At 35.7% G+C, this 16,015-nt stretch overlaps 2 protein-coding genes across 3 annotated transcripts in view; both read left to right on the top strand.

Moving 5' to 3' along the window:
* LOC133522728 (gamma-aminobutyric acid type B receptor subunit 1) overlaps nt 1-16,015 on the top strand; it is a 179,208-nt gene that overhangs the window by 83,833 nt on the left and 79,360 nt on the right. The window lies entirely within an intron of this gene.
* Nucleotides 3,314-6,277, top strand: LOC133522618 (uncharacterized). The gene is made up of 2 exons (XM_061857993.1): nt 3,314-3,961; nt 4,065-6,277. The coding sequence occupies exons 1-2, from the start codon at nt 3,727-3,729 to the stop codon at nt 4,400-4,402; spliced, it is 573 nt and encodes a 190-aa protein (XP_061713977.1). The 5' UTR covers nt 3,314-3,726; the 3' UTR covers nt 4,403-6,277.

Below are 16,015 nucleotides of genomic sequence, written 5' to 3' on the forward strand. Positions count from 1 at the left end.
ATCTTAACTATGGGAAGCATATTTACTTACCACTTTCCATGCCTGCACTGACTTATTGGGCCCGTGCTCCCTTAAGGCCTGTGCAAGGGCCTCCCATTGCGCCTCGTACCTCTGGGGTCCTTAGAGGCCCGTCAAATTCCCGGTTGGCGAACCGGGTGTGCTGTGACATGTATTCAACGAGCAATCTAATTTGTGCTGCGTTCGAGCGACTGAAAAAAAACAGTCACATAAGTTAACGATCAAAGGAACTGGCAAATAGCTATATTTTTCTGCAAATAAATTCTTTTTGTTTTGTGTAACTTACATTTTTGGATTTTTGGGTGGCATCCTTTCAAAAGTGGTAGCGGCGGTTTGGCCAAACACTTCACAGTAATAACACGCAAACTGCCGATAAAACTTTTCAAGTTGTCAAAATAGCAAACAACGGAACAACATAAACGGAAAAGGCTTTAATATTTCCTGAGGAGTAGTGGGCAACATATTTTCATCACTGTGATCACTGTCACACATTTTTATTTAGTATTATTCACGGTTTCACTCACAAAACAAAACTTTATGAGTTTTCAAACTTCAACAATGACTTCAACGCAGAGGAATACTCGTGGGCGTCCGTTGTAAAAAAAATGTTTGTGTTTGCCTAACAATCACAGAACAGAGGGCCTACCGTGAACCACGTTCGACGTGTTGCCTCCCTGTCATACTTACGTACGAATTTATAAGTGCGACAGAGAGGCAACACGTCGAACGTGGTTCGCGGTAGGCCCTGACGCGTCGCAGCAGCGTGCAGCGCGTTTAAGTAGACCGAAGTATGACAGACGCCGCGACGGTATTACATTTCGAAACGCCACCGTTGGCAAATTTGCATTGAATTGAGTCTCCTTAAACAAGAAATATTTTATCGAAATATGTGAAGTTCTATTTTCAACATTTTTATAGTAGCGATAAAATTCGGTGGTTTTCCGATTAATATTATTTAGGAACGCACCGTAAATTTTATACTGCGTACTCAACTTGAATTTGCGTACTATTTTTAAGAGGTGCACGTAACGGAACGCAAAACCCATCTGGCAACACTGACTAAGATCTTTCAAAGATATTCTAACGTCAAAGTGACATTGGTCATCCGAATCGTGCAGCTTCTGTCAATTATACCACATACAAACGATATCTAATTGAGAACTTATCTATATCTAAACCAGAACTTAACGATCTCATATCTTTTCCGTATTGCATTTTTCGAATAGGGCCGTATGGCTGTGTTGGCTGTTTTTGTGTAGCGTTGGAGCCTCAATTATCCAATAGTACTCTCACTAGTAGGAACATAGTTCAGATTCGGAAACTACTACCAATTTTTAGTATGGTGTTAGACATGGTATTGAGTCTCCAAAACTGCCGGGACACAGCGGTGCCGGCTATCTACTTCAGTGGGATGACGTCATCTATACGACTCTCGTCTCGTTGTTGTGAATACTGCATATAGCACCCAAACTGGATATTTCACATACCGTCAGCTAAAGTCGCAAACCTCGTAACTCAACCTGACCAAATTTTACGAAGATACGAGTTTTTGTTAAGAAAATTGTAAAGCTGAGAAAATGGCAGTTAGGAGTTTTGCTATAAAAAATGGACGAAAATCTTTTAATCCGAACAAGTCTTTGTAGACTGACAAATAATAAAAATTCTTCAATTTTGTGAGTTTGTCACTTAATTTTCAGTCAGATCTCGGTTTTCATTATTTCTCCGCTTTGCTTTTACTATAATTTCATAGATCGCCTTTTCCCGCAATTCTTTTTGTTATTATTTGACCAATTGCTTTTTTTCTAAATTTTTCATCTCCTTCGTCTTGGAATATCTTCTACATCCATATCCTGTTCTATACTATTTTTTCTGTAATAGTGCTTAAACGACTTGTTTGCGAGTTTTAAATGTTTAAACATATAGGTACTGTTAGTGAAAGAGTAATGAAAAGCAAACCTCGTATTTATCTCCAAACGCCATCGCCAACTCTAGGAACTGAACGGGGGAAATACGTGATTTACTTTAATAAAATAGCGGTCGGGAGATGTGGTTTTCTATTTTGGTTTTAAATTGTAAACGGTTTTTTCTTGGTATTTAAATTTTTCCCATTAGATGCGTCCAGAATAGTGTGATCTAAAAGTGTCAAAACATGATTTTCAATAAAAATGGAGTTAGGAGATATGCGACTTTAGCCGAAACACTTATCGGAACCCAGTGCCCGGTTACGACTAGTAAAATGCCACAGCCCTCTATAAAAAAAGGTTTTATTGGAACACGCAGACCAACGGGATCCACGACGTCAATGGTTTGTTGGCGCCGCCTGACGTGCCGTGGTTTGAGCTTATTCAATTCAAAGAATATTAACTACTTACCAGTTCGTCTCGAGTCCATAGCCCTCTGCAGCTTCAAGGCCAGCAACAAGGGTTGGATGATGATATTTACCATCTCATATATATTGCATAACAACCTAACTCTATAGTCAGACCTGTAACTGGTCAAATATTACCTACCTCATTCACCAGGAATAACAATAAAGGAACCATATAAAGGACTAAAAAATTATTAATCAAGATAAAAATATCGTAATACGTCATCGTTAATGCCTTAAGGTCGTTGATATATACATAAAATAGAGAATTTATTTGCCTTATATTTTTTTATATAAAAAAAAAAATTATTGGTTTGTTTTACCAATTTATTAGCATGGCTGATTTACGAATTGCAGCTATCTCGGGTTTAAGAATCTTTATTTTCTCATAAGAAGATATAACAAAATTCCCTTAAATGAGAAATATACACTAAATTGAAAAATATCTATGTACAAACAATCTCTGAGCTCTCTAATAATTCCTTAGCCATTTTGGGAAGTGTGTTTTTTTTGGTCGATTTTATAGGAGATTACGAACGGTATTTTAAACAATTGTATGCAACTAAAATCGGTCCGAGAGGCAGTTGTTCCTTTCGATATGTATCTTGTTTACAAACAAGCGTAGAGACAGCCATATTGTTTAATGCTCCACTTTCCTCTGAATAACCACTCTTGCTACTAAAATAATTAAAAAAACGCGACCGTGAATGGTATTAATAATAAGTAAATGGTAATGATAAGGTATTCAAATATGAGCAAGCAAATGCAAATGATAATTTGGAATAACTCTCTATGTTACCAGTATTTTGCGAAGTATTATGAGGTAGAACATTTATAATTTTATTACTCCCGTCTTGATTGTATGGCGCTTAGCACACTGGATCCGATTCGTACGTCGCTACGATGTTTGAGCGAGACAACGCTATACCCGTATTATAGCGACATCCCGCTCGCACATCAGTGCGACATACGAAAATAATGACATTCTCGTAAATCCATTTACAATCCATCGCTGGTGTATTACTCATCTCAGTAATCACCGCAAGCAAACCGACCAGTTTTGGATATAAATGCGAACATTTAATCTTATTCATGAAGCCTCGGACCCTAAATGCGTATACCGGTTCTATTTTTCTGTCGGAGTAAAAATAAATCAATTTAGCCGTTACATCAAGGTATAGGTTTATAATAAGTACAACACATGTTTTGCGATTGATTGCAAAACTATCGGAAATATTTCTGCTTATCTAAGAATACCTACTTACTTTTGCGTCTATAAAACGATACTGAAATCGAGTTATAAATGTATTTTTTACCTTTTACTCTGAAATCATTGTAAAATGTTTAACCGGTCGGTATTGTTAAGTATTGTTCTCTGCTCATGCCAATGGGTCGGTTTAGCGAGACTGTCGTCTCACGATATAAAAGATAGCGACGAAGGTGATTTCGGAATAGGCTTGATAACATCTTTAAAGGATGACGCTAACTTGGATTTATCAGTCGACGAAGAATACGAAGACCTGAGAGCAGAGCTTCTTGCATACCAGGCCGCACTAGCCTCGGTCGTCTCTAGAAGTGAGTATCGTCTTTAGGAGATACTCGATGTTTGAGTTTATAATGTTAGTCAGTCTTGGTACACGAATGTCTATTAAAAATACTAATTAACCCGTGTTGTTAGGATCGCTGATGACCACTCCCTGCTGGCAATCTGGAGGGATTTGTGTCAACTCTAAGCTGTGTAAGGGAGCAAAATATATAACTCAAGCTGCCGGCTGCAGAGACAAAAATAACGTTTGCTGCTACACATGGAACCGGTATTTTGTGAAGGATTACAGAGATAAAGGCATAGCCAATATAGCGTTGCCATGGATAACTATGCAACGGGAGTTTGGTGGGAAGGGAATCCAGGGACCTAAAAGTAGCCTAAGGAAAGGCAAAAAGAAAAAGCACAAGAAAAAGATGGCAGTGAAATCGCATTTTCACCGAAACTCTGAACAACTTTTTGACGTTGAATAACTAGGACTGCCAGCATATTTATTAATTCAAAATCATCAAACACTACGGAACTGAGTAATAATAATAGATTGCTACTTTTTTTTAAGTCAAAGATTGTTCCTGAATATTTATTAATTATTGCCGTTAACGTTCTATTATTGTCCCTGTATATTTGCATGACTCCACTAGGCTACTACTGACTCTAAGATAAGATTTTTCGGATCATCTTCAAATATTGAAGAAAATAACATTTACTGATGGCCGGTGTATATAGCTTTTATTATTAACTTTTAACAAACACGCTCAATTCCAGTCGGAACCTGTATTGTTTGATATACCTTCGACGCGAAAGTTAGTTAGCAAAGTATGGCCGCCAGGCTCTTAGATAACAAGGATTCTTGATTCAAAGACGCTTTGTTTGAATATGTGCCAAATTAGTTTACCTCGCGTCCAAGTAGGTACTTCAGACCACGAAGTAAACGAATTTATGCTCCCATATACAAATTACTGCACATAGTATACATACGCATGTTTGCAGTCGTCGTTTGTCGTGCGGTTGTTCACTCACATTTGTTCTACTTACTTAAGTAAATATGTAAATCTCAATCCCGCACCGAGTCTAAAACTCTGTACCGAGAGAGTAGAGACCTGGCGCTGGCGATTAATTTTGGACGCAAGTTAACTTTTACCTATTTATTGTAGATGGTTTCCTAATATATTTAGCACCTACACCTAAAATTATCGACATACTTTTTAATGTGAAACTTTTATTCCATCGCCTCAATTCTTTTCAGCCATCTTTGGCATGGCGTATTACAGCATTATAGCTGGTCGATTCGGGTATGTACGTTAGTAAAATTCTAATTTATTTCTAGTACTGCGAGTAGTATTGTTTGTTACTCTGTTAAACTAAAACGTTGATCGATTAAAATGTTAACCCCATGTTAACCCAGTGTCATATTGTACTGGTAACCATGGTAACTCCCGGTTTAACCGGATAACTCTGGGTTAGCAGGATGGTGCAAGTGGCGCTAAATGTCGAAGAACATTCGCTACTCTACGGTGAATGACAAATATTCATTTCATACTAGGAAGTTGACAGTCACATACGGTAGAAGTACTAGTCCTCGACGCGGTACTAGTACTCGTCATCCATACTTTCAATTGCGATAAATAAGATAAGATTACCGTTACATTCATCGCAACTAGATTTAATAGATGAGAAATGTTTGTAGCTTTCGCATTTCACACGCCAAATTATAAAATATACAACCTATTTTCAATTTATAAATAATATATTTTGTTAGCGATTTGTTTAAGCTTTGCTCGTATTTGCTGACTTATTTAAAATACTTCAACGGTAAGTTATGAACATATTTTATAATTGTGTTGATGCTAGAATGTACAGGAAGATATTTAAGTTATTAAATGTCGATTTCGTTCATTTTTACTGCGATAAACAAGCGTGTTATTTATTAGGACTGAAAACCGCCGCAAGTCTAAAACTCGACACGGCTGACATTTATTGGGATTATTAGGTTATTTTCTAAGTGCCAATGTTTGTCGAGCCGTTTTTTTTAGGATTTCATGATTAAAGTAAATAAAACGAATTGTTTACAGTTTTGTCATATCAGCCTATTTCTCAGTAAGTCACATTTATTTTACTGGGAAAAAACAAAATACACGCGCATAGGTTTTTGTATTTCTTTTACGGTTTTTAAATGACGATGAAGTGGAGCCGGCAAAGTACTCCAGAATCTGTGGAATACAATTTGTGTTTTGGGGGAATCCTTATATTAGTTCATTCCATAATTTATTTTGCTCAAAATGTGGAGCCGATTTATTTTATTTTATTACAGGAATGTAAAGCATAAAAAGTAAATATTATCAACGGAATACGTTTGTTTGATTCCATTATTTAATTTCGTCGTCAGTTTTAACACAAGTCACATGTTTTTCACTGTATTTCCTGAATTAGGACTGCCAGCAAAAGTACGTGACATTTACTCGGACAATCCTATTGATTTACATTTTATTTCATTTTGAGATTTTTTTATATTATCACTTTATAAAACAAATGATAACAGTACATTAATAGCTATATTATCAAAAAACTAAGCCTAAATTAGCCTGAGGCATTGTTCCCAGGACACTGGCCGCGTTCCCTCTCTGCACAGTTAGGCTAAGTTTTTGTGCGAAAAAAGCGCCAGCTCGTAGGTCGCCAGACACCCAGACTAGTTGGGTAGAAATTTCTTTTACTACTTTTTTGATGTCTGACGACCAAATAAAACAAATTGCATTTAACAACGGTAAAGGTCAAGATTAGCCGGGGCAGAGGCAGACCAAAAAAGAGATGGCGGGATGACCTCGACGCTTTTTGCAGAGACTGGCGGGAACATACTTCAAACCGTGATGAGTGGCGGAAAAAAGGGGAGGCCTTTGCCCAGCAGTGGGACACAAGATAGGCTATTAAAAAAAAAAAAAAAGGTCACATCTCCCAAAAAAGAGATGAATACGTTTTATATAGATGTGTAAATTATCATAATATTTATCACGAAACACATAAATATTTTCGATTGACATGTCGAGCACCTGGACGTTTACATTACTTCAACTTTAATAAACTACATTTTTGTTATTATTTTGAAATGAAAGTTAGACGAAATCAATTTTCTCCAGAAATTACTTCAAAACAAGTGACAATTTCTTTGAAAATCGACTTAATTTCAACGTCATTTTGATACTTAAATAATCGACAACATTTCCTGAAACTTTTCTCATACATTTTTTTGTATAATTTACCACGATATTTTTTATGAATTTTTATAACTGTCCCTTCTCGGCACATATTACCGGGTTCGCACGCTTGCGACCTCATTATTAAAAGGCAAGATGAGAAGACGTGCTAATAGAAACCAATACTTGTTATTTAGATATTACGTAACAAAAGGTGTACAATTCCAACGACTAAATCTATCAATTTTACATTTTTAAATAAATCTCTCGTAAATAACACATCATATGAATTTATTTTACTATAAACTAGCTAGCTAGCGATAAGAACTGAAATAAATGATACCTAATGTATAGATTAACCTACGTATAAATAAACGAAGTTCGTTTTCTGCCAACTAACTGCTATGTTTCAAGTGTTAATTATGACTTCTAGATAGATGGATAGATAGATAAACCTTTTATTCGCTTGTCACAATACACACAACTAAACAAAAAAATAATACAAACAATAGCAACACCAAAATAAAAATTAAATAAAGAACAAATAGCATCAATAAAAGGTAATGTGTGCTGTGTATGTTGCAGCAAAACAAAAGGGTTCTGGCTCAGTAATACGCTCCACTCTTTCGGGTGAAGCACTGATAATTCTGCTAGATCACGAACGATTCACGATGTAACAAAAAAAAAACATATATATACATAAATATTTAGTAGCATGCCTATAAAATAATAATAAGTGTCGTAGTATGGATTATGTAAAAGTGTGGTGCGTGTTGGTGTATAGTACCTTATTATATCAGTACCCCTAGTGTAGTTTTGATCGACATCATAACGTGACGAACGCGTTTGCGTTAAGTCTAATTTTGTATAGGATTTTGAGTTTCCAAAACGTCCCGCTTGGCGCGCTCTTTCTAAATCCAATACAAAATGAGACTAAACGCAAACGCGTACGTCACGTTTCAAAATCGAATTTATTTACACTAGGGGTACTGATGTCGAGTATAAAACGGCCTACAATAATATAAAGAGTTTGTACACATACAGACTAGATTCGGTAATCTGTAACCAAGTACCCGTGCGGTATTCCTGCAATTTGTTAATTTAAAAGGTACATTTTAAAATGAAACTTAAACGACTTCTACTCATGTAAATAAGTAATTGAAATAAGTACTTCAACTTATTCTGAAATAAATCGTCTGGGACTGTAATTAAGCGCATTGATCCACGCCACGTGGCGTCTATGACAGCAAGGAACTCTAAAACTCCTCCCTAATTTACAGCTTTCAACATTACTATTTATCTCTCCTTACCCGTCCCCAGGGAAAACGGAGGGATTTTCTGGTTTCACATTCAACGCTGAATTTTCAACGCTTTCTGTAACTTTATCAAAAATTTATAAAATAAGTAGGTAGGTACTATGATTTGTTATAGCTTTGCTGTCCCGCTCGTACAGTGGCATTGACCACTGGCTTGGCGGGACAGCAATATCATTATGCACGTATCTATCTATGTACGAAATTCTTCGTGCTTAGTGTTCGTATATCTTATACCTTTAAACGAGCAATTCTTGTATATATATAAATATATATATTTCCGGGATCTCGGAAACGGCTCTAACGATTTTTCTGAAATTTGGTATATGGGGGTTTTTGGGGGTAAACAATCGATCTAGATTAGTCTTATGTTTGGGAAAATGCGTGTTTTCGAGTTTTCATGCGTTTTTCTTTCGACGCAGAATATGGTCGCTAATTTCGTGTTGTCGGCCACTGTCCGTCTGGTCCAGCGGGTTAAGACGCGGACTGCTAAACGAGTGTTACGGGTTCGAATCTAACTTTGTGACTAACTTTTTTTTTTATATGTTCAATTTTATATATAAATTTTTAATTTTTATTGTTTTAGACAAGTTTAATTTAGGAAAAAATGTAGTTAAGATTATCATCTATACACCACCATATTACAATAAATAGTTATAACCGAGCAACGCTCGGTCGCCCAGGTACTTTAAATATTATACGAGTAAGTATAAAATAGTTCCGTCACAATAAGATACATACGCATAGATACCGCACACTACCACACAATAATAATAAATAAATAATAAATAAATATTATAGGACATTATTACACAAATTGACTAAGTCCCACAGTAAGCTCAATAAGGCTCGCGTTGAGGGTACTTAGACAACGATATATATATATAATATATAAATATTTATAAATACTTAAATACATAGAAGACACCCTTGACTCAGGAACAAATATCCATGCTCATCACACGAATAAATGCCCTTACCAGGATTTGAACCCGGGACCATCAGCTTCGTAGGCAGGGTCACTACCTACAAGGCCAAACCGGTCGTCAAACAATCTACCCGTTTATTATATTTACCACTGATCGATTGCGCGGTTTATGAAAATTTCGTGTCAGTTGGTACATCTTGGCTCCTCTACACGATGGCCCAGTGCAGGACGAGCGAATATTTATAAGAATCGTGTTAAACAAAAGCTTAATAGGTCAAAGGATTTCTATTGTCATAAGGGAAAACAGTAAACTTCAATAACGTAACTGTTAATATGTTACCAGTTACGTTATTGAAGTTTACTTACTTGTGTTCTAGTGTATAAGATGTGAAACCATCGTGCAGGTTTGAATTAAAGTTCTTCAGCTTTGGTGTGCTCTAATGTGGAAAATATGTTAAAACGTCGACCATTTATAATTTAACGCATGACATGTTTTGTTATCTCTTAAGCCGCGCGCGGTCGGCTACATGAGGAGGCACAATCAGAAGAGTAATTGAATCGTCCCGCGCCGCTTTTTACTTTGCGGCTTGGGGCATGTAATCTCCTCATTTCAATCGCAGACATATAATGTATATACGCCATTTAGCAACTTAATGTGATTCACCCTCTTCTGTCCAATCTTTGTGTAGGCATGGGCAACTGGGTTGTGTTCGGTTTATTCTAAAAGAGCGTAGCTGTGTTTTCATGGAAAAGCGGCCCTTCCACGAAATGTTTACAGTATTTTTTTTATTGAGAGCCCTTATGACAATTATTATTTCTTGTAAGTTTCAGCTTCCCATCTCTGTTATTTTCTGAGCTATATTTTTTTTTTTATAAGTTATAAAAAAATCTCACACTGGCTAATACGATTTACGTAAACTTTTGATACGGAAATCTCTAGATACTCATATATTCTTTAAAAAATATTTTATTATTCTTTAAAAAAATCTTTAAAAAATGTAGGAATTAAATTTCAGTTTTTTTTCTTGCTTTCTAGAAGAGCGACACTAACAGTTCTTCGTTACGTTATTGCTTATATAAAGGTCTACAATATATATTTTTTTCAAAATAATCCAGTTGGTACTTCATACTAGAAAATAGAAAAATAAAGGATAAGGTACCTATACCAACACCAGATAATTTAGTCGCAAAAGAGATAACGTACATAGCAACCTCTTTATCATTGATGATATACTGGCACTGGCAGATTACATTAATTACGTATGTCGATGTTATGCTGTAATTATTGCATTTAATGCGTTTGCCTACATTAATTAAATATATTTTTTTAGAAAAATAAAATATGAGTAACTATATAGAGATTACCGTACCATAAGTTTACGTAAATTGCATAAGCCAGTGTAGGGTCTTTTTTATTATTTATAAAAAGTACAAAAAAAAACCTAGCTCAGAAAATAACCTAGATAGGAAGCTGAAACTTACGAGAAATAATACTTATCATAGTCATCAATAAAAAATACTGTAAACATTTCGTGGAAGGGCCGCTTTTCCATGAAAACACGGCTACGCTCTTTTACAAATACCATTAAAGTACGCTCGCTAGTCACAATTGCTAATATTACATTGTTTACAGTTTAAGCATTGTAGGATAGTTACAGGACGGAGTAATTTATTGTTACTCTGTGACGAAAGTTCAGTTAGTCTATATGTGAGAGCGGAGCCCAGGAACGCCTCCGTTGCTCGTCGCTTTTAAAGCATTTGTATGCAAATGTGTTGAACACTACAATACATTTCGCTATTTGCATTCTAGCTAATTGCTTTTCCTTTCGCCGCCGGCGCGTAAACGACGAGTTATTTTCTTTGTGTTCGAGACACCTTATCGGCGTCGTAAATTGTGGGATTGCTGATTGCTCCACTCTTTATGCCTCTTTTACAGTAGGCGTTCATAGGAAATGGTTTGTTTAGATATTTAATGCTAGAATGTCAAATATAGGTAATTTTATCAAAGTGAAATAAACTGGTAAGTCGCGATAATTTATATTTTATTTCTTGTTCTTTGAAAAATAGAAGGAACTGTAATGTTAGACTGACGTCACTCGACTTTCCTGTGACATAAATACTTGAAGGGGGAGTTCACAACGCTTAAACTTATACGCTGGAGAGGTCTGTCCTAGTGATGACTTTGAAACAAAGAGCCTGTTGTTTAATTTTTAAGTCGGTAGCGAGAGAGCGAGCAGCTGCACTCCACGGCTCCATTACTTGCCGGCGCTCATTGTGCCCGCCTCGCGCCTCCGCCGCCGAGCTATACCCTACGTCCGAGACCCTTAAGCGGAGCCTTGTAGTTTTCTTTTATTTGTGCATGTATTTATAATTTGCATACTAAATATATTTTATATAATTATAATTTTTAACTTGTATATCAGTCACACTGACAAAATAGGCAAATAAAAACATGAATAAAATATTTTTAGGTAGATACCTTCCCCTAGATGTAAAAAGGGGATGAATTTTTGTTTTTGTATCAACCATATGTTGTGAAGTGACGTTGGATATGTGTTTAAAAAAAAACGAAAATATTAAAAGGGCCTCGATAAAGTGAATAGTTTAAGAAATAACCGATGCGAAAGTAAAATAATGTGTCCCCCTGCCCGTAACTTTTAAGTAGTGAATCTAAAAATATGAAATAAGTAATCATAAAATTAAAAGTTAACAATGACTTTCGATGAAAACTATTTTGTACCTGACCGGTTCAGCCATTTAAGAATTTTCGCAAAAAATCATCCCTTCGTAGTAAAAGCTCTAAGTACTGCTTATTATAAATCAATACAAAAATGCCTTTTAAGTTTGGCTGCTGTGACGAGCAGGTAACTACGGAACCCTAAACTGAGCATGGTTCGACATGACTCTGGCTGTTTTTTTAATTAGTTGTGTCAATTAATCACCGTTCTTATCGTTTTGTGTTTTTGATTGTATTTATTAGAAAATTTCTCTAAAAGATAAGTTACAGCGAAGGTGTAAGTTACGTAAATTAATTCATAATCGTTAACTGTATTTTAAACAAGTGCGAGTCGGACTCGCGCATGAAGGGTTCCGTACCATTTAAGACGTATTAAAAAAAAATCTACTTGCTAGATCTTGTTCAACATTTTACCACTTTGGACACACATTTTACCACTTTGGAACTGTCTCTCGCGCAAACTATTCAGTTTAGAAAAAAATGATGTTAGGAACCTAAATATCATTTTTGAAGACCTATCCATAGATACCCCACACGTATGGGTTTGATGAAAAAAATTTTTTTTTTAATTTATTCACGTATTAAAAAAAATTATTCACTAGATCTCGTTCAAACCAATTTTCGGTGGAAGTTTGCATGGTAATGTATATCATATATTTTTTTTAGATTTTTCATTCTGTTATTTTAGAAGTTACAGGGGGGGGGACACACATTTTTTCACTTTGGAAGTGTCTCTCGCGCAAACTATTCAGTTTAGAAAAAAATTATATTAGAAACCTAAATATCATTTTTGAAGACCTAACCATAGATACCCCACACGTATGGGTTTGATGAAAAAAATTTTTTTTTTAAATTTTTATGACGTATTAAAAAAAAACTACTTACTAGATCTCGTTCGAACCAATTTTCGGTGGAAGTTTGCATGGCAATGTATATCATATATTTTTTTTAGTTTTTTCATTCTGTTATTTTAGAAGTTACAGGGGGGGGGACACACATTTTTTCACTTTGGAAGTGTCTCTCGCGCAAACTATTCAGTTTAGAAAAAAATGATATTAGAAACCTAAATATCATTTTTGAAGACCTATCCATAGATACCCCACACGTATGGGTTTGATGAAAAAAAATTTTTTTTAAAATTTTTATGACGTATTAAAAAAAAACTACTTACTAGATCTCGTTCGAACCAATTTTCGGTGGAAGTTTGCATGGCAATGTATATCATATATTTTTTTTAGATTTTTCATTCTGTTATTTTAGAAGTTACGGGGGGGGGACACACTTTTTACCACTTTGGAAGTGTCTCTCGCGCAAACTTTTCAGTTTAGAAAAAAATGATATTAGAAACCTCAATATCATTTTTAAAGACCTATCCATAGATACCCCACACGTATGAGTTTGATGAAAAAATATTTTTTGAGTTTCAGTTCTAAGTATGGGGAACCCCCAAAATTTATTGTTTTTTTTCTATTTTTGTGTGAACATCATAATGCGGTTCATAGAATACATCTACTTACCAAGTTTGAACAGTATAGCTTTTATAGTTTCGGAAAAAAGTGGCTGTGACAGAATCGGACAGACAGACGGACATGACGAATCTATAAGGGTTCCGTTTTTTGCCATTTGGCTACGGAACCCTAAAAAGCTGTTATCATTGACATGCTTTGGGAAAAAAGTTCAATAAAACTACTTTACAAATTCAAAAACAAGAGGAAAGCTGGCAAATAAATTATGTCGTAAAATAAAACGTGGTGTATTTGCCAGTTTTCTCCATTACGTTGACGTGAATGTAGGAATAAGTCACTAACACGGTAGGTAACAGCACATTCCTTCTACGATTTTTCTTGATTCTTTATCTTAGCCATCGCCATAATGGATTTGAAAAAAAAAATTGTCATTTGATCTATCGTTACTCTCAAATGCTGCTCCACCACGCTTTAAAAAACGTATACATTTTAAAATCAGTTTAAACTAGGAATTTGTTGCAATAACAATTGAATGAGTTTTAAATCGTCAGAAGTCATCGCATTTATACAAATCATCGCACTTATTGCGATCTCGAATCTTGCGGTTGTAACTCGTGTTGTTACAGATGTTACTCGAATACACTCATAACAATGGTAACTGACAAACGAAACCTCACTAAGTTGTTTAGGTGACGTACCGTAAATTAAGCCTACTGTATTCCAAAATTCGAAATTTTATTCAAGTTTCAAAATTATTAATATTATATTGTGGTAGGTAAGTCGATACATATATGTATATGTCGAGTTAAATAAGACCATCATTAGTATCTATAGATTCACAAAGACTTGACTCGTATTGTCATGTTATTAAAGGTTAGATTTCACTAATCTGCGCGTCATCGTGGATGACACGAACTATATCATTACTATCACGTTGTAACACTAAGCGCCACTTTAACCTGGTTAAACCTGGATTTACCATGGTTACTGTCAATTTATAGGGCCCTTTCAAACTTACTCAGAGCTAGTCTGACATTCGCAGAGGTGGCAGCAGCAATAATCTCTTATGTGTGTCGACGTTATTGGCCTAGGACGGCAGGACCCCCGATAAAGCCAAAGACTGCAGCCGGACTGGCGAATCAGTGAGCCCTTTAGATGTCTTAACTTTCAACCCCAAATCCCTAAGGCGAGGTAGCCAACATGACTTGTACCTACTATATTTTTATATAAAACGGTGTCTATTCTGTAGTCCCATAATTGATAATCCTTTGCACGCACCTTTTTTTAGAAACATATTATCCTATACCGCCTTAAGAAACATACTCATGATTTAGCTTTACCTCTTTTACTATTTCTTATTACGAGTATTACTTACTCAAGTAAGTAACAATAAGAAGGGTTTTCCTATTATCAAAGGACTATCATAGACCGTCGGGAACATTTCATATGTATTAAGTTGAAAACTAATGTATTGCTTCAAGATTTCATTTCATTTGAATAAAGAGAATAACAAAGTGTGTGACTTAGTACATTTTGTTTACTTATGTACCTATAATACTCATGATATCGGACAAAGAACCCCGGAGGGGTTCAAATAAGGCTTTGGAAGTTGTATAAAATGACGACCAGTTTGGCCTAGTGGGTAGTGACCCTGCCTACGAAGCCGATGGTCCCAGGTTCAAATCCTGGTAAGGCCATTTATTCGTGTGATGAGCATGGATATTTGTTCCTGAGTCATGGGTGTTTTCTATGTATTTAAGTATTTATAAATATTTATATATTATATATATCGTTGTCTAAGTACCCTCAACACAAGCCAAAGCTTACTGTGGGACTTAGTCAATTTGTGTAATAATGTCCTATAATATTTATTTATTTATTATAAATATGAATGTGCGATTAAGGCGAGGTACATACTACTTATAGCCGATATTTTCTATCCAATTTGTTACCAAGCGTACTTTATATAATCGTGTTCAGGTACAGTCAGCATCAATAGTAGCGTATGAAACAACGCGCCAAAAGTATCTGATATTCTCGATAACTTTTCCAAATATAGATAAATCTTTAAAATTTACATTCAAAAGTATGTATATCTTTTGCCGTCTTAATTGTTCTACATATAGAACCATCACATTTTATTAAGCTGTTACAGAATGGTAGATACTTTTGAAACCTTGTTTGATCCGCTACTTTTGATGCTGACTGTACCAGGCCGCGTCCTACTCCTACGTGACGTGAGCGTTCTTGTTGCGAACGCGAAGCGGCGCGATAGGGAGCGTGCATGAACTGTAGGAGGCAGCACAGGAGCCGTCAGATTTTTGGCGCGAGGCGTAAATGTGATGTTTATTGTTCCGATGTAGCCCACAAGATGGCAGAACCTACTATGCACAAGAAAACACTTGACGTGTAAATACATGTTTTTGGTTCCGATTCAGGCCACAACATGGCAGA

The sequence above is a fragment of the Cydia pomonella genome, chromosome 1, assembly GCF_033807575.1.
Source record: "Cydia pomonella isolate Wapato2018A chromosome 1, ilCydPomo1, whole genome shotgun sequence".
In the NCBI taxonomy this organism is placed as follows: Eukaryota; Metazoa; Arthropoda; class Insecta; order Lepidoptera; family Tortricidae; genus Cydia; species Cydia pomonella.